General features: G+C 32.3%; 1 protein-coding gene across 1 annotated transcript in view; it reads right to left on the bottom strand.

The window, feature by feature from the left end:
• Window positions 1-26,671, bottom strand: part of LOC127737001 (transient receptor potential cation channel subfamily M member 1-like) — a 79,414-nt gene extending 52,743 nt beyond the window's left edge. Inside the window, exons 1-3 of the mRNA XM_052247558.1 lie at window positions 26,536-26,671; window positions 2,858-3,064; window positions 396-581 (exon numbers count right to left, since the gene is read on the bottom strand). Of these exons, the coding sequence (XP_052103518.1) occupies window positions 396-581; window positions 2,858-3,028 (357 nt within the window). The 5' untranslated portion in view covers window positions 3,029-3,064; window positions 26,536-26,671. The remainder of the gene's footprint in view (window positions 1-395; window positions 582-2,857; window positions 3,065-26,535) is intronic.
• Window positions 26,672-26,693: the final 22 nt, after the last annotated feature.

Below are 26,693 nucleotides of genomic sequence, written 5' to 3'. Positions count from 1 at the left end.
ATACAGCATTTTTCATCTGTATATTTATCTGCTCATCATTTGTCTAAAGAAATTATTCAAAACTAACAAATGACAATATAGCAAATTAAAATTATGACTCTTATTCTTTCTCTCATTCAACAATAATCAATTTTCTCGATAGTAAAACAGACAGGAATACTGCTAGTGCTTTTTAGTTGTACTGCCATATCTAATATTGCTGACTTCCTGCAGTCTTCCTCCAGCAGTTTAGTTTGGTGGAACAAAATGCAATTTGGCGATAAATTCTAAGAGCAGAGAAATTTCTTCAACACAGTTAGTTAAGTCCTCGTAATCTTATTTCATTATCTATTACAAGTTATCCTATAAAAAATATTGTTTTCACCAAAATAATACAAGATAATACCAGATAATACCTCCACTATCCCTTTCTGAAAATCTTCTCTTTGTTTTTGATTCTTCCATCTCTTCCATAGATCAGGATTAGATATAATAGATACCACTATGTTTGGTGTCCCCAACTTCCAGGCTTTGTAGAAATAGTCTGCTATCATATCTGTACTGGTTTCTTCTGCCATCTTTACATAGTAGCTCACATTGGACTGAAATAAGGTATCAAATTTAACTACATTGAAAGAACAAACATATACTTCATAAAAAATGATTGTTGATGCTTTTGTTTTTTTGACATTGTTGAAGCTTTTGTTGTTTTGACATTGTTGATGCTTTGTTGTTTTGACATTGTTGATGCTTTGTTGTTTTGACATTGTTGATGCTTTTGTTGTTTTGACATTGTTGATGCTTTGTTGTTTTGACATTGTTGATGCATTGTTGTTTTGACACTGTTGATGCTTTTGTTGTTTTGACATTTTTGGTGCTTTTGTTGTTTTGACGTTGTTGATGCTTTGTTGTTTTGACATTGTTGATGCTTTTGTTGTTTTGACATTGTTGAAGCTTTTGTGGTTTTGACATTGTTGATGCTTTGTTGTTTTGACCTGCTTTTGTTGTTTTTACATTGTTGATGCTTTTGTTGTTTTGCCTCTTTTGATGCTTTTGTTGTTTTGACATTGTTGATGCTTTGTTGTTTTGACATTGTTGATGCTTTGTTGTTTTGACATTGTTGATGCTTTTGTTGTTTTGACATTGTTGATGCTTTGTTGTTTTGACATTGTTGATGCTTTTGTTGTTTTGACATTGTTGATGCTTTTGTTGTTTTGACATTGTTGATGCTTTGTTGTTTTGACATTGTTGATGCTTTTGTTGTTTTGACATTGTTGATGCTTTTGTTGTTTTGACATTGTTGATGCTTTTGTTGTTTTGACATTGTTGATGCTTTGTTGTTTTGACATTATTGCTGCTTTTGTTGTTTTGACATTGTCGATGCTTTGTTGTTTTGACATTGTTGATGCTTTTGTTGTTTTGACATTGTTGATGCTTTTGTTGTTTTGTACATTGTTGATGCTTTTGTTGTTTTGACATTGTTGATGCTTTTGTTGTTTTGACATTGTTGATGCTTTTGTTGTTTTGACATTGTTGATGCTTTGTTGTTTTGACATTGTTGATGCTTTTGTTGTTTTGACATTGTTGATGCTTTTGTTGTTTTGACATTGTTGATGCTTTGTTGTTTTGACATTGTTGATGCTTTGTTGTTTTGACATTGTTGATGCTTTTGTTGTTTTGACATTGTTGATGCTTTGTTGTTTTGACATTGTTGATGCATTGTTGTTTTGACACTGTTGATGCTTTTGTTGTTTTGACATTTTTGGTGCTTTTGTTGTTTTGACGTTGTTGATGCTTTGTTGTTTTGACATTGTTGATGCTTTTGTTGTTTTGACATTGTTGATGCTTTTGTTGTTTTGACATTGTTGATGCTTTGTTGTTTTGACCTGCTTTTGTTGTTTTGACATTGTTGATGCTTTTGTTGTTTTGACATTATTGATGCTTTTGTTGTTTTGACATTGTTGATGCTTTGTTGTTTTGACATTGTTGATGCTTTGTTGTTTTGACATTGTTGATGCTTTTGTTGTTTTGACATTGTTGATGCTTTTGTTGTTTTGTACATTGTTGATGCTTTTGTTGTTTTGACATTGTTGATGCTTTTGTTGTTTTGACATTGTTGATGCTTTTGTTGTTTTGACATTGTTGATGCTTTGTTGTTTTGACATTGTTGATGCTTTTGTTGTTTTGACATTGTTGATGCTTTTGTTGTTTTGACATTGTTGATGCTTTGTTGTTTTGACATTATTGATGCTTTTGTTGTTTTGACATTGTTGATGCTTTTGTTGTTTTGACATTGTTGATGCTTTGTTGTTTTGACATTGTTGATGCTTTTGTTGTTTTGACATTTGTTTTGACATTGTTGAAGCTTTTGTTGTTTTGACATTGTTGATGCTTTGTTGTTTTGACATTATTGCTGCTTTTGTTGTTTTGACATTGTTGATGCTTTGTTGTTTTGACATTGTTGATGCTTTTGTTGTTTTGACATTGTTGATGCTTTTGTTGTTTTGACATTGTTGATGCTTTGTTGTTTTGACATTGTTGATGCTTTGTTGTTTTGAAATTGTTCATGCATTTTGTTGTTTTGGCATTTTTGATGCATTTTGTTGTTTTGACATTTTTGTTACATTTTGTTGTTTTGACTTTGTTCATGCTTTTTGTTATTCGACATTGTTTATGCATTTTGTTATTTTGACATTGTTAATGCATTTTGTTGTTTTTACCTTCTGATGCATTTGTTGTTTTGTTTTGTATACAATTATACAAAATTATTTTTAATGCATCATATTCTCTTTCATTGTCAGACTACCACAGAATAACTTCTATGTTGCCATACAACATGTTTTCTCTTAAGATTATTATATTCTCTAGCAATTCTTACTCTTCTTTGTACACATCCTTGTGTTGAGAACTTGATTATTCCCCCTGACATCCCACAATTTTCCATCCATTTAAGATCAGCAGTATCATCACCATCTAGTCCAGACATACTGGTGACTGTAGCATAGACAGGGTCTATAAACACCACAGGGAATTCATCCAAATCTGCCATGGTGTTAATTAAATCAGCTTGTTAAAATATTACCATCTACAAAAGAATAATTATTAACTAAATAAATGGGGAATGTGTCCATAGGACAAAGATGATGCCCCCGCTTGCATATAATGTTATAAAGGGACATAACTCAAGAACTGTAATAGTGACGCTACCCAAATTTGTACTTGATCTGAGTTTTGTGGTAGTAAACATTGTTTATAAGTTTCATAACATTTATTTGAGGCAAACATAAGTTAGAGAATGGTCGAATTTTTCCATTTGTAAAGGGGCATAACTCTAGAATAGTAAAAGTGACGCCACCAAAATTCAAACATGATCTGTGTTTTGTGGTTATAAGCATTGTGTAATAATTTCATAACATTTGGTTGAGGCAAACTAAAGTTAGAGAATAGAAACGAAAAATTCAGCAATTTTTCCATTTGTAATTGGGCATAATTCTTGAACGGTTAAAGTGACGCCACCAAAATTCAACTTGGTCTGTGTTGTGTGGTAATAAGCATTGTGTATAAGTTTCATAGCATTTGGTTGAGGCAAACTAAAGTTAGAGAACGGAAACCAATTTTGGGACGTAAGAACATACATTCGTACGTTTGTACGTACATTTTGTACGTACGTACGTACAGATGGACAAGGGTAAAACTTTATGCCTCCTCCGCGACGGTGGGGGCATAAAAATATAGTAATATATGTTGGGTTATTTTGGCAAAGATTCCATTAAGCTGACTAGTGCTCTTACCTCTGTGTCTTATCTAGCAAAAATGTCTAGCCCGGCAAAAAATGTTTGGACACAATAGTATTTAATATCCATCACGATGACAGACCACTTACAGGCAGAGAGAGATAATGTAGGATTTCAGTGTATTTACTAGTATTAGTTATTTGTATGAAACTGTAGAATATAAATACACATATTACTATTATCGATTTTGAGATGTAATGTTTTCTACAACTATTCTAGATTAATGGAGAAATAAGTAAAAATAAATTTGGAATCCTACTAAAAAGACTTTTCATTTGCAATTAATTACATACAAATTTTGTATCAAAGTATCAGAAACTAGAATTTAGTGATTAATGACACCTTATATAAGTATACAGGATTTTGATTGGTTGATCACAAGTTTATTTTTCATGTATTTTCCTTTATCTATTGATTGTCTATCAAATTTCACCATCCCCAGGGTATATGCACAAGGATAAGCCTATTTGCCAAAAGGTATATGCATTTATATCCTTCAAGAAGATACTGTTTTTCCCTACATCTTGACAACAAACAAATAATGGACTGATGGAATTAAATTGAAGGACATTATCTAAATCAACCAATCCTATTGATGTTCTGTGTAAATAAGCAGATATATCATGCATATGTTCTGGAGGATCTAATAAAAAAATGAAGACACTATCTGGTGACAAGAATTAAAACATGTAACATGTATAATATGAGATATTATCAATAGTCCTCCTCCTAAAAAATTGTTATGTGCACAATTCAAATACAACTAGTTGGACACTGAAAATTACAATTCTTTATAATAAAATTCCAATCACTCAGCAAATATAATCAATAAACATTACTGTTGTATAGCCAAGTTTTGTTATTAATATCTAAAATTAAGTTTTTTACTTGCAGGAAATTATCAATATGTAAAAAGGGTCATTAATTCATTTATAATTTACAAAGTAAATACATTTTTATCTCAATAATCTGTCATTTTAATGTTCTGTTGACATATAAGAATTCAAACATTGGCACACTTATCCAGTTATTAAATGTGACTGTTTATTGGCAACCATATAAAAAGACAACCAGCAAACCACTTTCCACTTTCACAATGGGTATAAGTTCAAAATTATTCATTAGTAAGCAAAGAGCAATGTTGGCGAGCTTCCAACAGGGTAAAGAATAGCTTAGAAAAATTACATTCTTTAGCATATATGATTAATTCCTAGCTTTGCAAGATGTGGCTTTTTCTTGTTACATCGTTCAATCTATGTCAATCCTTATCCTATACCTTTTAATTAGGGACATCAACATTTTTTTTTACTCATTCATAGTTTGGATTTTATGCTTAGACTTGGCATCAGACTGGTTTGCTTCAATCATAATAATATTCTCTAAAAAAAACTTGATCACTTTTGCCCTAAATCATTCGTGTTTGTTAAACCTTTTTTTTTTTACATTAAAACAGTGTATTTTAAATGTCAAAACCCTGAAAATCAAGTTTACAACCTGTATTTTATGGTAAATGACGTTGTGTTTCAAAAACATTTTGTCAAATGGTATAATATATCATTATCATCCAGAAGAATTTCCAACTTTTATGGTAAGTAAACTGAATGGTACATGTCAAAACCATAATAATCAACATATTTTATGGTCCATGATGACATTGTGTTAAAATTTCAAAAGATTTGATCATTCTGTTATTTTGATTATCAGGAAACTAAACTTGAGACTGACAAACACACGGAAGAATATGTGCATCACTATATATCCCATCTGTTTGAGGCAGGGCCAGGTATAATCAATTGTATTTTAAAGTACTAAAAGTAGTAAAACAAATTTCTTTATTCTATTAATAAAGCACTTCTTAAAGTTTTTAATAGTTCTAGATAACTACTTTTTATAAGTATTGAAACTTCTTATTTTACATAATACTTAAAGATTTTTTAACAGAAAATGTATGTACTGGAGTATTTCCTAGCAGAAATGTTTGAACTGAAGAATAATCCACTACAATAATAAACTTAGTTCAGGTACAACTTCATTCACATTCTAAAACAAGTGTCAGTGTAAAGTTTAATGTTGTGTTGCAACAGGCCACTTGCTGACCCCTCAAATAGTTGTTGCAAGGGTGTGACACTCTCTTTACCCAAGGCATCAGATTTAACATCCCCACTCCAACTGGACATGTAAAATTTATAAGATATATCTTATCAATAATTGAAAATATCTTATAAAGAATATGAGATATCTTGAATGTTCAATAAATATAAATATGGTGTACCATACTTAAACTTCCAGGGCCTAAATTGTATTTGTCACTGATTTTTAAATCAAAACTTTTGTACTATTTAGCTTCAACAATATCAAATCAAAATTATTTCTATTTTAATTTTTGCAATAAAATATAGGCTACTACTGCCACAATAAGCAATAGATTTTTACTATAATATTATAAAAAATATTAGCCAAAAAACTTACTGCATTTATCTTTGGATTTAACATGATATAGTCACACAGGTTCTTGTTAGTGTCATATAATAACATAATAACGATATTACACCTGTAAAAATTACAGATAGAGGAATATAATTGATTTCTTCCTCCTATTATATACTGAATGTTGTCGTACATATGCTAATTTGATTAGTGAAGCATGAAAAGTATTAAAATAACAAACATTTACAAAAATGTTTTTTGATGTTTGACTGACACTTTTACAAGTTTGATCTGATTAAAACCAGATTTCTTATTCTATTAGTGGGAGTGTGACATCCAAAATAAGGGAGCAGAGATCTAGTTTCTATCGGATTGGACTTTAATTTACCTATGATAAAATAGTCATAAGATAATGTTTGTACTTTTTAGTATTTTTCTTGCTCTGATTCAAACCAGATTTCTTACTCTTGAGTGGATGTGACATCAAAAATAATGATGTCAGAATAGGGAATAACAAATGTACTTTATTTTTGGGATTACTTTAACACAGTGTTTTATAGTAATCTCTGTTTACTTCAATGTATATTCCAACTGAGAGTTATCAGCTTGCTTACAACCCATACCTAAAATGAAGCCTGACTATAACATGTTGTGTATGTCCCGGACCATATGAGTAGTTGGACCATACCTGTAACGACACGACCATATGTGTATATACTCATATGGTCCAGGTACATTGAAAGTTACTTTTACTGTCATCTGTAAGTTGCATAAGGTGACCCTTCAAGGTTTACAAAAATTAAGAGTTTTTAAAAATAAAATTTTGATATATTTACCATGTTTAATCATATGCATCATTGTTACATGATTAATAAAATAAAGTGAATTTTACTCACAAGTTAAGATTATTGTAAACACATTTTTGCATGGTCATTATCGATTTTTATACGCCCGTCAAAATTTTGACGGGACGTATTATGGTATACAAATGTCCAGCGTCCGTCTGTCTATCTGTCCGTCTGTTCGGCGTCCACATGTCGCACCGCAACTTGAGAACGACTTATCCAAATTTCATGAAACTTTGTTTGTTGTTTCTTATGATGGTCAAACAATCTGTCTCCTTTTTGGTGAAAATAAGATTAAAACTTTTTGAGTTACAGGACTTTGTAACTAAAACAGGGGGGGGGGGGGGGAGTTTTGACATGTCGTGCCGTATCTCAAAAAAGATTTATGATTATTGCTTAAAACTTTACACAATTCTTAGTTATATTAATCTCAAGATCTGTATACTTTTTGGTGATGATTCAAAATTTTATTTTAGAGTTATTGAGTTTTTTGGTAAAAAAAGGGGGGTTTTTCACATGTCGCGCCGTATCTCAAAAACGATTTATGATTATTGCTTCAAACTTTACACACTTAATTATATTCATCTAAAGATCTGTATACTTTTTGGTGATGATTCAAAATTTTATTTTAGAGTTATTGACTTTTTTATAAAAAATGGGGGTTTTCACATGTCACACTGTATCTCAGAAACGATTTATGATTATTGCATAAAACCTCACACACAAGACAACGGGCGTATCATGCACTCGTGGCGCAGATGTTTATTCCTTATGAAACATATCTGTCAACTTCAACTTAATGAACCGTTAAACAAGAAGTCAACTGTTAAACTCACATAACCCCCCTCTTGAAGTTAAATGGTTGCTCCCTTATTGTATGGTACGAATAGGAACAAGAACACATCAGCTAAGTGAATATCAGTAGAAATTAAAAGAAATTAAAAATTAATCTAAATACTGGAGAAAAAGAAATAAAGGGAGAATGGTTGTACAAGATGAAATTTTAGCTAATTCATCTTTTAAAGAGATAAGTTGTTCTCTCATACTTTTGACAATATTTCCTAAATACTGAGCTCCAACTCTTTTTTTTTGTATGTAAAGCTTAAAAAGTGTTTCCAGGAATTCTCTGGGATATTCATCTATTTTAAAGAACTGGACAATCCTCAATGTACAGAAATAACTGTACATTTTATAGAAGTGTGCACATTGGTGTTGGTACTACTGGCAAATATCTCAAATGAGCCCATTTCATCTTAGAAATGATAAGATCTACAGCAAATCTTTTGAAGTCTGTCAAGCTTGATTTTAGTCATAGTAATTCTCAACAGACTAGATACGACAGTCCAATGAACCTGAATGACTCACCAAAGGCTGAGTCCCTAGGGAATTATAAAGTTAAGTTTACTTTAATCTGTCTACAGTTTTAGATTTCTCTTTTAGTTTTCGAGATAATATCCAAAAATTCTAAAATTAAGTACATACATGTCAGTAATAACCATGATAACTCCTGTAAGTGGTGGATTAATGATTTTGGTCATGTTTTTTAACATTTTTATCTGAGTTGTCTTACTGATCCTTTTTTGCTGTTTACATTTCTCTTTGTCTACTATACTTTTCAAGATAATAACTACAATGTACATGTAAAAATGGAAAAAAAGGGCAATAACTCCTATGAGGAGTCAATTTACATTTCAACCATGTTGAACTATTTGAAGATCTTGTTGTGCTGGTCATCATTGCTCATCAAAGTTTCTATCTATCTAATATAATTTAGTAGATATCATTATGCCAATGAAAGTAAATCATATTTGAATTTGAAACAACACTATTTTGCAAAAAAAGAGACAGTTTCAACAGTTAAAAAATTCAAGTTGTTAATTTAACTGAAAGAGTTCTAACTTTAGTTTAAGCTTGAATTTTTATCAAATGTATCTTATCAATCATGGTCACTGAGTTTTAAGCACTGTAAACAAGGTCAATGAAGGTTGATGATATCCTTAGGAATCAGGTAAGTCCATTACCAGTTTTATCAATCAACTGATGCAATTTAAAGTAAAGTTATTTATTTTATTGCATCAGTAGCCTTTAAATTCTATAAAGAGGAAAGTAAACTTTTGTACCTTTATGGTGTGCATGGTCCATTTAAAGTTTTAATGTTATAATATTTTACAAAACTAATCACCTTTTCGTTTGATGGTTTGTCTGAAGTTAAATGAAATACAAGTTTTATGGTGTAAAATAAACTGTTGACACAGAGATGTCTCACATGTCGGCAGAAAATTCAGAAAAAGGACAATCAGATGGACAGCAACATTGCTTATTATTTCAAAGTTGCCAGACCATGACATAGAGGGCAGCGCGTAAAAATGATCGTCAAACTGAGATGTACTGATAGTAATGCAACTTTAAAGAAAATATCATTGTCTATCAAAAGTAGTTCCCATCAAAGTAACTTAAACAGAAAACTTAACATTAAAAATTGCTAATTAATTCAAAGTCACTGGATCATGACCTAGGGGGCCGGGCCTATAAATAGTCGACAAACTGATATGTTCTGATAATAATGCAACTTCAAAGAAAATATCATTGATCTATTACAAGTAGTTCCTTTCAAACAAACTTAAGTAGAAAACTTAACTTTGAAAATTGCTTATTAATTGACCATGACCATGACCTAGGAGGCAGGGCTGGGAGTCATCAAACTGATATGTACTGATAGTAATTCAACTTTATAGAAAATATCATCAATCTATCACAAATAGTGCCTATCAAACTGACTGATTTAGTTATCAGTAAATCAAAACTATACTAAATTATTATTGTTATACACATATGCACTTTCATGGTACTACAATCTGTCAATACCTATATTTTGGCATTGCACAAGGTCATGTTTTTCTCCAACTGTTAATGACGTCTTTACACTAAATCCATTGGATGTTGGATTTGTACTGATTGATATTTTAGTCTTAGATACATGATTTTTTTATAAGTTGTTATTGGCTATGAACTAGCAGTGTTAGTAACTTCGAGTACTCTCAGATCTGTACTTTGTGTCTGTTTTGTTGTTAGGGAAGTATAAATACCCTGCCATGTTCGGTCTGTGTTTTTGTTAGATTTTTTTCTGCTTTGTATCAATCTGATCAGTTAAGCCCTTTTCAACTGATTTTTATAGTTTGTTCCTATATTGTGCTGTAACACTACTTTCCAAGGTAAGGGGAGGGTTGAGCGCACACAAACATGTTTTACCCCCCCCCCCCCCCCCCCACATTCTTTATGTGCCTGTCCCAAGTCAGGAGCCTGTAGTTCAGTGGATGTCGTTGGTTCATGTCTGTCATACTTGATTTATTGTAAATTGTTTTGTTATAAATAAAGCTGTTAGTTTTCTCAATTGAATTATTTCATATTTTTCATGTCAGGGTCTTTTATAGCCGACTATACGGTATGGGTTTTTCTCATTGTTGATGGCCGTCCGGTTGCCTATAATTGCTCACATCCAGTTCATTTAAACTTTGTTGGATAGTTGTCTCATTGGCAATCATACCACATCTCCTTATTTTCATATTAAGCAGAAAACTTTACAATTGTTGATGCTGCCAACAAAGACGCAGCCAGAAAAGCAAAAACCTATGCCTCGCCTTCCGTGACTTTTGTCACAGAGCAGACAAAAAATTATTGCCTGCCGCATTTTCTGTCAAAACTTCAGGTACCTAGTCAAACAATCCATATAATTTTCATAGTAGGATACACTCATTGCATTCTACAGGAAAAATTTAAATTATTAAAGTTCATAGATTTTCTTCCTATTTAACAGATTTTGACAGATGTATATTTACTAATTTCACAGTGATCTTACATGCTTACTGACCTAGCTATCATTTGGAAGTATCTATTTCTCTGTTGGTCCAGGGTGGGTACTTTAAATTGATATGAAAAATAAAAGTAAATATATACAAAATTTTCACGATGTATAGATTTTTTTGTATAATGACTGTCTGTATTAGTATTTTTTTTGTTCCTTGATATACTGGTCAATTCCTATGAAAATATTAAGGTTTAGGGAAACCTCAATGAGACAAAATTTGTCAATTTCTTACTGGCCCCAAGTCTAGAAAAAGTTGTCAATAAATTTTACAGAGATAATCAAAGGTTTGCCATCAATACTGAATCCCCTAGAGGACAAAACACATTAAGAAGTAAATAAGACAAACACTGAAGAGGTCACTGACTTGGTACAGGGACATCCACATGTGATGTGATTTAACTAGTTTTATAACACTTAACCCTTGCCCTTTTAATCTCTATAAGCATGGTACATGGAAGAATTACAATAAAAATTGTAGGGACCAAGGAACCCTGTGTCTTGCCTGGTATTGCTGCTGTCAGTTTAAAGGTATTACATTTACTGCCAAAAACTATGTCCATTTATCAGTAAAATGCAAAAATGTAAAAAAAAAACATTAAAACTTTTTTCTTTGGATAGTATTTTTTTTATTATTAGGAAGAATCTTTCATCCAATTTTTGTAGCATTCCATAAATTTTGATAAATCTATTGATGTTTATAAAAACTTTAACCCCAACCTCTATTTAAATTTCAACTGCAAAAAAACTAATAGAAAAATAAGGAGATATGGTATGATTGCCATTGAGGCAATTGTCCACCAATATATTTATCAGTTAAATAAGGAAAATGAAAAAAAAAAAGATCCATAATTTTCTCTGAATATGGTCTTCATCATGATAAAGCGTTTGTCTAATTTAGAAAAATTCAAAGATGAAGTTATTGGTGTCTGAAAAACTTTAACCTTAGACTGTTATTGGTGTCTGAAAAACTTTAACCTTAGACTGTTATTGGTGTCTGAAAAACTTTAACCTTAGACTGTTATTGGTGTCTGAAAAACATTAACCTTAGACTGTTATTGGTGTCTGAAAACTTTAACCTTAGACTGTTTTTGGTGTCTGAAAACTTTAACCTTAGACTGTTATTGGTGTCTGAAAAACTTTAACCTTAGACTGTTATTGGTGTCTGAAAAACTTTAACCTTAGACTGTTATTGGTGTCTGAAAAACTTAAACCTTAGACTGTTATTGGTGTCTGAAAAACTTTAACCTTAGACTGTTATTGGTGTCTGAAAAACTTTAACCTTAGACTGTGTATCTAATTAGCAATAAAAAAGTTAAAGAACCTTTGTGAGCATGCTCACATACCCCATTCCCCCAAATTGTCTACATTGTATGTCCTAATTTTCTACAAAGTTTCATTAAGTTCTGTAGTGTGGTTTGAGGAGTTGCAATGAAAACCTGTTGCAGCACTATATTTAGAAAAAAATCTAAGTTCAAAGGGCACACCTCCTAGAAAAAACTCAAAGCATAATTTTATGTCAATATGCACATCTTCACAGCATGTCCTTATTATCTATCTATATATATATATATATATATATAGCTACAAAGTTTCATGAAATTCTGTTGTGTTGTTTCAAAAGAGTTGTGATGACAAACTGTTGCAGTAGTATATTTAAGCCAAAATTCTAAGTTCAAAGGGGTGTAACTCCCAGAAAAAAATTTAAATCATAATTTCCTGTCAATATGCACATCTACATAGTATGTCCTTATTATCTACAAAGTTTCATGAAATTCTGTTGTGTGGTTTCAGAGGAGTTGCAATGATGGGACTGATGGATAGATGGACAGACAGACATCCTGATGGACAGACATACAGACTGATGTACAGACAGACGGACAGGTCAAAAACATTTTACCCTAAAATTATAACAAGAGTGCACACGTTGAAATGTCTCGCCTTCTTTACTAATCATTGATAATATGTTGATAGTCCTAAATATAAAACTTTATTACAACTGTCACATAAACTTAACATTAACCAAGTAAACTAAACATTGATCAATGAACCATGAAAATGAGGTCAAGGTCAGATGAACCATGCTAGGCAGTCATGTACAGCTAACAATACTTCCATACAACAAATATTGTTGACCTATTGCTTATAGTTTAAGAAAAACAGACCAAAACACAAAAATTTAACACTGAGCAATGAACCTTGAAAACGAGGTCAAGGTCAAATAAAACCTGCGTGACTGACATATAGATCATAAAATATTTCCATACACCAAATATAGTTGAACTATTGCATATAGTATTACAAAAAAAGACCAAAACTCAAAAACTTAACTTTGACCACTGAACCATGAAAATGAGGTCAAGGTCAGATGACACCTGCCAGCTAGACATGTACACCTTACAATCATTCCACACACCAAATATAGTAGACCTATTGCATACAGTATAAGAAAAACAGACCAAAACACAAAAACTTAACTATAACCACTGAACCATGAAAATGAGGTCAAGGTCAGATGACACCTGCCAGTTGGACATGTACACCTTACAGTCCTTCCATACACCGAATACTCTAGACCTATTGCTTATAGTATCTGAGATATGGACTTGACCACCAAAACTTAACCTTGTTTAATGATCCATGAAATGAGGTCGAGGTCAAGTGAAAACTGTCTGACGGGCATGAGGACCTTGAAAGGTATGCACATACCAAATATAGTTATCTTATTACTTATAATAAGAGAGAATTTAACATTACAAAAAATCTTAACTTTTTTTTCAAGTAGTCACTGAACCATGAAAATGAGGTCAAGGACATTGGACATGTGACTGACGAAAACTTCGTAACATGAGGCATCCATATACAAAGTATGAAGCATCCAGATCTTCCACCTTCTAAAATATAAAGCTTTTAAGAAGTTAGCTTATGCCGCCGCCACCGCCGCCGGATCACTATCCCTGTCGAGCTTTCTGCGACAAAAGTCGCAGGATCGACAAAAATGAACATTGTATTAAGATTAGATTCAGGTAGATAAACCTCATTGGTATATTTAGACAAAATTTGGATTTTTAAAGAGATTATTCTAGATTTCTATAGATACACTGTATTGAATAAAAGAAATCCATTATAAATTGGACCAAATCTTTGTGACTAGCACTTTGTTCATAAACTTTAATTCATAAAGTAAAAGAAAATCAAAGAGCTGATAGCTCTCATGTGAAAGAAGATACATAAAAGGATAACTTGAATTACAATGAAAGCAGACCACACCAACCCAGCTTGCATTGTGCCATTGTTGTTTTTCACATATTTTTTTTCTTCAAAAAATAATATACTTACTCATGTTTCTAACAAAACAGATAAAAGTAGATATAAAAATATCCTTATACTGTTGATTCAAATTAAATTTCTATAATTCCATACATTGGCTCAGCATGTTTAACTTCGTCGGTAGGGGACTAATAAATTTTTTAAAAACTTTAACTGCAGGCTGTATGTAATATTAACTGGAAGAAAAACTAAGTCCATTTATAAGTAATATACGGAAAAACAGGAAATAAATTTTTACAAAATTTCCTTCTAGATACTAGCTTTTGATCATAAACAAGCTTCTATCCAAGTTTGGTACAAATCCAGGATAGTTTAATAAAGTTATTAAAATTTTTAAAACTTTAACCACAGAGTGAATGTAATGTTAACTGGCAGAAAAACCGCCAACGGAATGTAGGATCGCTATGTCTCGCTTTTGCGACAAAAGTCGCAGGCTCGACTTTTGCGACAAAAGTCGCAGGCTCGACAAAAATGGCCACCACAATTTTAGTCAAGTGTGCTGAAAGTTGGGTTTAACACCTACATCAATCAATCAATCATGAATTGTTATAGTTTTTCACAGTAACTTGTTTTTTTTCATTATAAAGCATATTTGAATAGTGATTAATATATCCAATGTAGATTTTAAAAATTGGCAGGTAAATAAAACAATTAAGTCTCCTCGGAAACTAAAATTTTAGCAACACTAACCCAACAATCAATCGTGAACTGTTCTAGTTGTTATCATATTTGAAAGTGGTTCAAAATCCCTCATTAACTGATTTTTTATGTTTTGTCTTATGTTGTGCTGTTACACAAATTGTCCCTGGCCAGGGGTTTGGTTTCGGGCACTTGTTAACATTTCAAACCCCATCATTTTCTGTATTTGCTTATACCAAGTCAGGAACCTGTAATTCATTGCTGTCTGCAGTCATATTTGTTTTTTATCAATTATTTTTACACAAAAATATAGCATACCACTTTATAAATGTGTTGTCTCTGAAGTGTTTTTTTTTATTTACCTTCATCAGGAACTCACATACACTTCATAATTGTTATGAAGATGGATATCAAAAAATTCTTAAAATGCAGAAAAGAGCTGCAAGGATTATACTTGATGCACCAATACTAACACCTAGTAAAAATTTATTTAAAGAGCTAAAATGGTTAAATTTCAAATCTAGAATTTCATATCATAAACTTATTCTTGTTCATAAAATTCTCAACGATAAAGCACCTGATTACTTAAAGGAACTCTGTTGTCCAATTGTTAACCTACATAGTAGAAATCTATGGTCATCTGCAAATAATAATTTAGCTGTTGTGCGACCGAACACAAATTCAATGAAGAAATCTTTCACATATAGCTCCTCAGTACTTTGGAATAAACTACCAAATGAAATAAAATGTTGTGAAATCCTGGACACTTTTAAACAAAAATGTGTAGATTTCTTGACTGTAAATGATTTATAACAACTCACTCATATATTCTAATGATTTTGTATTCTATGTATATATATATGAATTTAATTTTTTCTTGTTCTACAGACGACAATGTATAGTTAGCATGAATATTGCATCTACATAATATGTTCAAAATTGTAAGCTTTGTAATATTTGTACTGTTTGTTCTTAGTGAGGGCCTCAAGGTAGATTAGTGAATGCTAATTGAGTCATCCTCTTTAAATAAAGTCATTACTTACTTATTTAATTACTTACTTACTTACACAAAAAATTGAGAGCCAATGGAGAGTTATTGAAAATAAATGTGGATAGTGTCCACATGTGGACACAGATGATGCCCCCGCTTGCATATCATATAGTTATAAAGGGACATAACTGAAGAACGGTAAAAGTGACGCTACCCAAATTTGAACTTGATCTGAGTTTTGTGGTAATAAGCATAGTGTGTAAGTCTCATAACATTTGGTTGAGGCTAACTTCAGTAGCGAACAGAAACTAATAAAATGCTCCGCAGGGCGCAGCTTGATACGACCGCAGAGGTCGAACCCTGAACAGTTGGGAGAAGTATGGACACAACATTCAAGCTCGATACAGCTTTGGATTTGGATTGTGATTAAATATTTGACACAGCATAGGTTTCTAACACAGATTGAATGTGGTCTAAGAACTTAAAAATTTTAAATTGGACATTCACCTATTATGGGTCCAATATCCAAAATCTAAATACATGGTTATATTCAGCATATCAAAGAACCCCAAGAATTCAATTTTTGATGAAATCAAACAAAGTTTAATTTTGGACCCTTTTGACCTCAATGTGGACAAAGTTAATAACGGGGCCCAAAAATCAAAAATCTAAATACATGGTTAGATTCAGCATATCAAAGAACCCCATATATTCAATTTTTGTTGAAATCAAACAAAGTTTAATTTTGGACCCCGATTTGGACCAACTTGAAAACTGGGCCCATAATCAAAAATCTAAATACATGTTTAGATTCAGCATATCAAAGAACCCTAAGAATTCAATTTTTGTTAAAATCAAACTAAGTTTAATTTTGGACCCTTTGGACCTTAATGTAGACCAATTTGAAAACGGAACCAAAAATTAAGAATCTAAATACACGGTTAGATTCAGCATATCAAAGAACCCCAAGAATTCAATTTTTGATGAAATCAAACAAAGTTTAATTTTGGACCCTTTTGACCTCAATGTGGACAAAGTTGATAACGGGGCCCAAAAATCAAAAATCTAAATACATGGTTAGATTCAGCATATCAAAGAACCCCATATATTCAATTTTTGTTGAAATCAAACAAAGTTTTATTTTGGACCCCGATTTGGACCAACTTGAAAACTGGGCCCATAATCAAAAATCTAAATACATGTTTAGATTCAGCATATCAAAGAACCCTAAGAATTCAATTTTTGTTTAAATCAAACTAAGTTTAATTTTGGACCCTTTGGACCTTAATGTAGACCAATTTGAAAACGGAACCAAAATTTAAGAATCTAAATACACAGTTAGATTCGGCATATCAAAGAAGCCCAATAATTCAATTTTTGATGAAATCAAACAAAGTTTAATTTTGGACCCTTTGGACCTCAATGTGGACCAATTTAAAAACAGGGCCCAAAATCCAAAAACTAAATACACGGTTAGATTCAGCATATTAAAGAACCCCATGAAATCAAGAATAAAACCCCATTGAAATTGGTCAAGAAATAAGCAATTTATAGGAAGTATCTTCTTTTGCACAATCCTGTGCTATTAAATATTTCTTGCTATTGCGCAATACTGTACAATTGACAATTTCTTGCTATTGCGCAATATTGTGCTATTGGATATTTCTTGCTATTGCGCAATACTGTGCAATTGAAGATTTCTTGCTATTGCGCAATACTGTGCAATTGAAGATTTCTTGCTATTGTGCAATACTGTGCAATTGAAAATTTCTTGCTATTGCACAATACTTATTATATAATAATTTACACATCCTGTTTAATGTGTATCTCCTACCATATCATTATTATTTGATTTTAAATATAAATCAGAAATAACCAACTTAAAATGGAAAATTTTAAAAGAAACAAAAAAGGAAAAAAAGAAAAAAAATGAAAAAAAAATAAATCCCCCCCCAAAATTTTTTGAACCCCCATTATGATTCATCACCCCCAAACTCAATCCCAGCCTTCCCTTTGTGGTATGGTACCTTGCAGTACAATTTCAGAGAGATCCATACACTTGAACACAAGTTATTGTCTGGAAACTAGAAAAAAATGTGTTTTTTGGCCCCTTTTTGGCCCCAAATTCCTAAACGTTTAGGGCAATTACCCCCAAACTCAAACCCAGCTTTCCCTTTGTGATATGGAACCTTGTAGTACAATTTCAGAAAGATCCATACACTTACACACAAGTTATTGTCATGAAACTAGAAAAATGCTTGTTTTTTGCCCCTTTTTTGGCCCCTAATTCCTTAAATTTGGAGGCAATTACCCCCAAAATCAATCCCAGCATTCCTTTAGTGATATGGAACCTTGTGGTACAATGTCAGAGAGATCCATACACTAACACACAAGTTATGTCTGGAAGTTACAAAAATGCTTATTTTTGGCCCCTTTTTGGCCCCTAATTCCTTTACTGTTATTACCATAACCCCCAAAATCAATCCCAACCTTCCTTTTGTGGTATTGAACCTTGTGGTAAAATTTCATAAAGATCCATTCACTTAAACTAAAGTTAGAGTGCGAAAACCAATGTGTCTTCGGACGACGCCGGACGACGACGACGACGACGACAACGACGACGACGACGCCAACGTCATACCAATATACGACCACAAAAATTTTTTTGCGGTATATACGACCACAAAAATTTTTTTGCGGTCGTATAAAAATAACTCTAGAACGGTTGTGTATAAGTTTTATAACATTTGGTTGAGACAAACTAAAAAATTCAGCAATTTTTATGTTTATAAAGGGACATAACTCAAGAATGGTAAAAGTGTCGCCACAAAATTTCGTTCTTAATCTGTATTATGTAGTAATAAGCATTGTGTATAAGTTTCATAACATTTGGTTGAGGCAAACTAAAGTTAGATTGATTGATTTTTATTTTTTGTGTCTTAACGCCACTTTTAAGCACAGCTGTTGGGCTATTTCGTGGCGGCCAGTTTTTATTGGCCAGAGAAAACCACTGACCTTCGATAGGAAAACTGACAATCCTAGTCAATTAAGATTGGAGTCAAGTGTACCCGCACGAGCGGGGTTCGAACTCACAACCTCAGTGTTGACTGGCTTGTGATTACAGTAGTAACTACTTAGACCACTCGGCCACCGAGGCCCCAACTAAAGTTAGAAAACGGAAACAAAAAATTTGTACTTGATCTTAGTTTTGTGGTAATGAATATTGTGTATAGGTTTCATAATGTTTGGTTGGGGCAAACTTAAGTTACAGAATGGAAACTAAAAATTTTGCAATCTTTCGATTTATAAAGGGGCATAACTCAATAATGGTTAAAGTGACACTACCCAAATTCAACTTGATTTGTGTTTTATCAGTGGAAGTCAAAATTAAACATTGCATAGTATAAAGCATTGATTGTAGTTGATTCAACTATAATCATGGACAAAGGAAGATAACTCCACCAAAATTCAAACTTGATCTGTGTTTTGTGGTAATAAGCATTGTGTATAAGTTTCATAACATTTGGCTGAGGCAAACTCAAGTTAGAGAACGGAAACCAATTTTGGGACGTACGGACAGACAAGGGTAAAACTTAATGCCCCCACCGCTACAACAGGGGCATAAAAATAAGTGGGGAATATGTCCATGGGACACAGATGATGCCCCCGCTTGCATATAACGTTATAAAGGAGCATAACGGTAAAAGTGGCGCTACCCAAATATGTACTTGATCTGAGTTTTATGGTAATAAGCATTGTAATAAAGTTTCATAACATTTGATTGAGGCAAACTTAAGTTAGAGAACAGAAACGAAAAATTCAGCAATTTTTCCATATGTAAAGGGGTGTAACTCTAGAACAGTAAAAGTGACGCCACCAAAATTCAAACTTCATCTGGGTTTTGTGGTAATAAGCATTGTGTATAAGATTCATAACATTTGGTTGAGGCAGACTTAAGTTAGGGAACAGAAATGAAAAAATCAGCATTTTTTCCATTTGTAAAGGGGCATAATTCTAGAACAGTAAAAGTGACACCACCAAAATTCAATCTTGATCTGTATTTTGTGGTAATAAGCATTGTATATAAGTTTCATAACATTTGGTTGAGGCAAAATCAAAGATCTAAATACATGGTTAGATTCATCATATCAAAGAACCCCATATATTAATTTTTTGTTGAAATCAAACAAAGTTTAATTTTGGAACCCGATTTGAACCAACTTGAAAACTGGGCCCAAAAAACAAAAATCTAAATACATGTACAGTTAGATTGAGCATATCAAAGAACATCAATAATTCATTTTTTTTTTAATAACACCAATAATTCATCTTTTTTTAATCAAACAAAGTTTAATTTTTGACCCTTTGGACCTTAATGTGGACCAGTTCGAAAAACGGACCCAAATTCAATAAATAGCTGCGCCATGAGCGCATGATACGCCCGTCACATTTTTTAAGAATAAAATTCAATAACTTAATTGAAATTTACAAAAAAATAAAGGGAGGTTATCTTAATAGGTATAAACCAGTCACCAAAGGTTTAATGAAAACTGCTCAGTGCACTTTAAAGGTATTGTCCGAAAACTGGAAAATCACCCCTTTTTATGGAAATGTAAAATCTAAAATTTATAAAAATCAAAAGGGAGCTTATGTCAATAGATATAAACAATTCACCAAAGTTTCAAGAGAACTGCTGAAAGCATTTTTGAGTGATTGTCCAAAAACTGGAAAACCCCCCTTTTTTTAATGAATAAAACCCCCATAACTTGGAAACGTAAAAACTAAAATTTATAACAAGAGGCTGTCAGAGTGACAGCAAACCGGATTTTCCTGCAGAGGTCGAACCCTGAACAGTTGAGCAAGTATGGACACTACATTTAAGCTTAAAACAGCTCTGAATTTGGATTGTGATTGAATATTTGACAAAATTGTGGTCAAAGAACTGAAATATTTGAAATTGGACATTTACCTATTATGGTCCAATATCCAAAATCTAAGTACATATTAGAATCAGCATATCAAAGAACCCCAAGAATTCATTTTTTTATGAAATCAGAAAAAATCTAATTTAGGACCCTTTGGACCTCAATGTGGACCAATTTGATAAAGGAGCCCACAATCCAAAATCTCTCAATACATGGTTAGATTCAGCATTTCAAAGAACCTCATAAATTCAATTTTTGTTAAATCAAACAAAGTTTTATTTTGGACCCTAATTTGGAAACTGGGCCCAAAAAATCCAATATGTAAATATAGGTTTAGATTCAGCATTTGAAAGAACCCTATATATATTTAATTTATGTTGGAATGAAACACAGGTTAATTTTATCCATAATATTTTCTGTGCAAAGGGAAATAACTCAAACTGGATAAATAGTTCTCTGAAATAAGATATGATGAAATTTTTCAAATTATAATCAATAATATAATAACAACAACCAGTGATGACTAAGTTCTCTAAAATTAGACATGATTTAACACTCAAACATTATTAGAATCAGCATATCAAAGAACCAAAGAATTCAATTTTTGATGAAATTAAACAAAAGTTTAATTTAGGACCCTTTAGACCTCAATGTGGTATTATCTTATTAATAATGAAAAGAAATACAGGTTTATATTAAGCATTTCAAAGAACCCTATATATATTCAATTTATGTTGAAATCAAACACAGTTTAATTTTGGACCCCGATTTGGACAAACTTGAAAACTGGGCCCAAAATCAGAAATCTAAATATATGTTTATTAATCATGTTAATTGACAATATAAGCTTAGTTTTTAAAGGAGTTCACTTCATCAAAAAAAATTATAAAGCATTCAGAAAATTTATTTTTACAGAATAACAAACAAACTTGCCACAAAATTCTTCAAACAATTTACCAAAGAAAAGAAGAAAAATATCAAAAATTTTATTTTTCATTAATAAAATTGAGAATGGAAATGGGGAATGTGTCAAAGAGACAACAACCCGACCATAGAACAGACAACAGCAGAAGGTCACCAACAGGTCTTCAATGCAGCGAGAAATTCCCGCACCCGGAGGCGTCCTTCAGCTGGCCCCTAAACAAATATATATACTAGTTCAGTGATAATGAACGCCATACTAAACTCCAAATTGTACACAAGAAACTAAAATTAAAAATAATACAAGACTAACAAATGCTAGAGGCTCCTGACTTGGGACAGACGCAAAAATGCGGCGGGGTTAAACATGTTTATGAGATCTCAACCCTCCCCCTATACCTCTAGCCAATGTAGAAAAGTAAACGCATAACAATACGCACATTAAAATTCAGTTCAAGAGAAGTCCGAGTCTGATGTCAGAAGATGTAACCAAAGAAAATAAACAAAATGACAATAATACATAAATAACAACAGACTACTAGCAGTTAACTGACATGCCAGCTCCAGACTTCAATTAAACTGATTGAAAGATTATGTCTTCATCATATGAATATCAGGCACAATCCTTCCCGTTAGGGGTTTAGTATCATACCATCATAACATATATGAGAAGAACATAACCCGTGTCATGCCAACAACTGGTTTTTAAATAAATGTGTTTAGTGCCGATGCAAAGACCCTATAAGTGAATCAATATTAACGCCAAAATATGCAATCTTTAATGACCTGACAACAGTATCGTAACTATATCCCTTCTTGATAAGTCTATTTAAAGGTTTTGTTAGTTTCAGAGGTGAATACTGACATTTTTGTGCTTTATAAAGAATATTTCCATAAAAAATTGGATGTGAAATACCTGAACGTATAAGAAGTCTGCATGTTGAGCTATATTTACGAATGATGTCCTTATACCGATGATAAAATTTAGTAAATGTTTTGACTAGTTTGTGATATCGAAAACCCTGGTGTAATAATTTTTCAGTAATACATAAATTTCTCTCGTTAAAATCTAAAACATTGTTACATACACGAGCGAATCGTACAAGTTGAGATATATAAACACCGTAAGATGGTGACAAGGGAATACAATGTCTTTTCAAAATCTATAAAACTGATCAGTAACAAGAAATAATTGTAACAGGATGCTGTTATGAAGTCTCCAAAACAAAGCTCCAATAATTTGTCATTCCCATGGTCGTCTGACAGTACAAATTGGTTTGTGATATGCATAAGTGACGCCTATGGACTGACCCTGTATGTCTGTCAAATCTTCTTGAAATGACGAACAGGAATATATATGGTTAAGGGGGGGGAGATCTAGACCGTTAACAAGTTCTCAAAAGGGGGAGTGTGTGTGATCCCCAGGGGACTCGCCTTTTATTTCATATGATTTGTTTTTTTTTGTCCCATACAAGAATATATATGGTTTAGGGGTGGGGATCTCGACCGTTTACAAGTTTTCAAAAAGAAGGGAGGCGGAGGTTACCCCCGTAGACTTCATCTATATTTCATTTGATTTGTTTTATTGTCCCATACAAGAACATATATGGTTTCAGGGTGGGGATCTTGACTGTTTACAAGTTATCAAAAAGAAGGGGGGTGGGGGTTATCCCCATGGACTTCCCCTATATTTCATTTGATTTGTCTTATTGTCCCATACAAGAATATATATGGTTTAGGGGTGGGGATCTCAACCATGCACAAGTTCTCAAACTAGAGGGGGTGGGGGTGACCCCAGGGGACTCACCTTTTATTTCATTTGATTTGTTTTATTGTCCCATACAAGAATATATATGGTTTAGGGGTGGGGATCTCGACCGTTTACAAGATAAATGCACATTCTTAAATTGAAGGGGGTGGGGGTAAGAATATGTATGGTTTTTCGAGACTTAATTATCTACAAAATGTCTAATAATGAACAATAAATTTCAAACTTCATTTATACAGTCCTACTAGTAAATTTCAAACTTTATATATACAGTCTTATGGTTAATCATAGTACTCTAACATTACATATATTATAATTAATAATGTCTAATAATATAGCTTATAATCATCACCACTTAGGAAATAGAAAATTTTCCAATAAATCTGTCACTCCAATTTTTATTGTGAGATAAGACATTTACATACACTTAGTCATAATATGATAACAAGAGGAAAATATTTAAAAATACCACTTTTGGATATTAAAAATGGTGATAACTCAAAAAGGGGAAATACTAAAATTGTGAAAATTAAAATTGAACTTTATTTAGTCACAATAAACAACATATTTCAGTTTGAAAAATATTCATCACAGCGTTATCAAGTTATTGAAGAGACACTGTTTAGCAGCTGCCCGTCCGCCTGCCCGTCTGCCCGCCCGCCTGCCTTACATCCCCAAATCAATAACCGATATTTCCTTCGAAAATCCGGTTAAAAATCAAAAGGGAGCTCATGTCAATAGATATAAACAATTGACCAAAGTTTCTTGCAAATTGGTGAATGCATGTTTGAGTTATTGTCAGAAAACTGGAAAATCCCCCTTTTTTAATGAATAAAACACCATAACTCAGAAACGTAAAATCTAAAATTTATAAAAAACAAAAGGGAGCTCACATCAATAGATATAAACAATTCACCAAAGTTTTATGCAAATTGGTTGAAGCATTTTTGAGTTAATGTCCGACATGTTGACGACGGACGGACGGACTGACGGACAACGGTATACTATAATACGTCCCGTAAATGACCATATAAAAATCTAAAACAAGGTTAGATTTGGAACATCAAAGAACACAAATAATTTGATTTTTGAATAAATCAAACAAAGTTTAATTTTTGACCTCAATTTGGACCAACTTGAATACTGTGCCCAAAATCAAAAATCTAAATACACGCTTAGATTCAGCTTATCAAAGAATTTCAAGAATTCAATTTTTTTTTAATTCAAACGGAAGTTTAATCATTTTGGACCCTTTGGACCTTAATGTTTACCAATTTGAAGACAGGCCCCAAAATTAAAAAATCTAAATACACAATATTAGATTTATCATATGAAAGAACACCAATAATTGATTTTTTTAAAGAAATCAAACAAAGTTTAATTTTGGACCCTTTGGACCTTAATATGGATTAATTCAAAAACAGGACCCAAATTCAAATTCTAAATACTCTAATTTAAGGAATATAAACAAGCCTAATGCGAAAAGCTACGTATCCCATGTGGTGTGTTTTGGTTTTTTTAATAATTGGCATCAGAAGGTAGTTAAATAGGTTCCAACAAAATATTACAAGTAACACTCAAATTTACAAAATAATCATTTATGGACTGAAACCTTGTTTTTTAATTGTCATCCAGCAAATTGAAAGTAGATGTTTTATTTCTAAATGCAAAAATTTGTAGAAATGACATCAATACACCTTATCGCTATTTGTCCGCCATTACTGGACATCACAAAGGTTCCCGTAAAATTTTGATTTCACAACAGAAAATATCTGACGCCACAATGGAAAAGTGATTGTTGTATGACATCAAAAATTCAAGCGACGCAGATTCTCAGGTCAACCGGCGCAAATTTCTAAATAGCGATAAAAGAGGGACGAAAGAGACCAGAGGGACAGTCAAACTGGATAAGGTGTATGACAACAAACATCAAAAGACATAATAAAAGGTGATGTTATAAGCATGATAAGATGACCGATTTTGGGTAATGACTGATTTTAGGCGAAAAGAGGATATATTCACTTACGATGCAGTCCGGTAAATCCGCCCACATAAGGCTTTGATCGTATGTATTTCTGCTTTAATATATACAAATTGTATCAAATTTAATATAAATCGATTCACTGACAAATCAACTTTGAGTTCTTTATTTCATTTCCCAAAAAATATCTGAAATAAATTTTAACATCAACAAAACAAGTGGGTCATCCATGTTTTTATCGGAAATATGTTTGTCCGGTAAATCCACCCATCTGCAGTAAATATTTATGGAGGGCCAGTTTATCGCAAATTTAGGAAAAGAAAAGGTGATCTATTTATTAATAGACCACTTATAAAGGGATTCCAGATAATCCAAAAAAATATTTCGTCAGAAATGAGTTTTGTAAGCAATAATATGATTATTGTTAGCTTTAGGAATATATATCACTAGATATTTTCATAATAAAGGATTATTCTTTAAAATTTGACATGCAGTGATGATAATAAAATTGAGAATGGAAATGGGGAATGTGTCAAAGAGACAACAACCCGACCATAGAGCAGACAACAGCCGAAGGCCACCAATGGGTCTTCAATGCAGCGAGAAACTCCCGCACCCGGAGGCGTCCTTCAGCTGGCCCCTAAAAGTAAGTACAGTTCCTATGAATAAAATGGCAGACCAAATATTCACGGAAGTGACAACTACAGAAGTAAATGGGAGTGGGCGGGTTTACCGGACGGGCGGAATTTCCGGACACTACTGTATGTTTATTTGTAAATATTTCCAAGGATTTGTATAGTAAGATTTCTTAACGATTTTTTTGAGGTGAGAATTAGTTCATGGCCTTATTCAGTATTGCTATGTCAAATATCAACTTATACGAAATTCATCCTCTTTCACAAGAAACACCAGAGTCTGCTTTTTACATGTATAACATAATAAATTTATATATTGATCCATGCATTATTATATGATCCTTAAGATTTAGTCCCATGCATGTCTATGTATCATACTAAAATTATATTAAGCAAGTGCAGTTATTTCAAACATTGTAGCTTTAGTATCAAATTTACCTGGAAGGTTTAAAAAAAAAGAGATATACAAGTATCCCTCACTACATTTTCTTAAAGGGTGAATTATTACTACTTATGTAGACAAAACGTCTCCTCAAGTTTCACTTTCATTACTTTTTCGTGTGTCTAGTCCGTCATTGACTCAAACGTTACGAAGT

The sequence above is a fragment of the Mytilus californianus genome, unplaced genomic scaffold, assembly GCF_021869535.1.
Source record: "Mytilus californianus isolate M0D057914Y unplaced genomic scaffold, xbMytCali1.0.p SCAF_4, whole genome shotgun sequence".
Classification (NCBI taxonomy): domain Eukaryota; kingdom Metazoa; phylum Mollusca; class Bivalvia; order Mytilida; family Mytilidae; genus Mytilus; species Mytilus californianus.
Note: the sequence above shows the minus strand (reverse complement) of the source record. Positions and strands in the feature narration are given on the sequence as shown.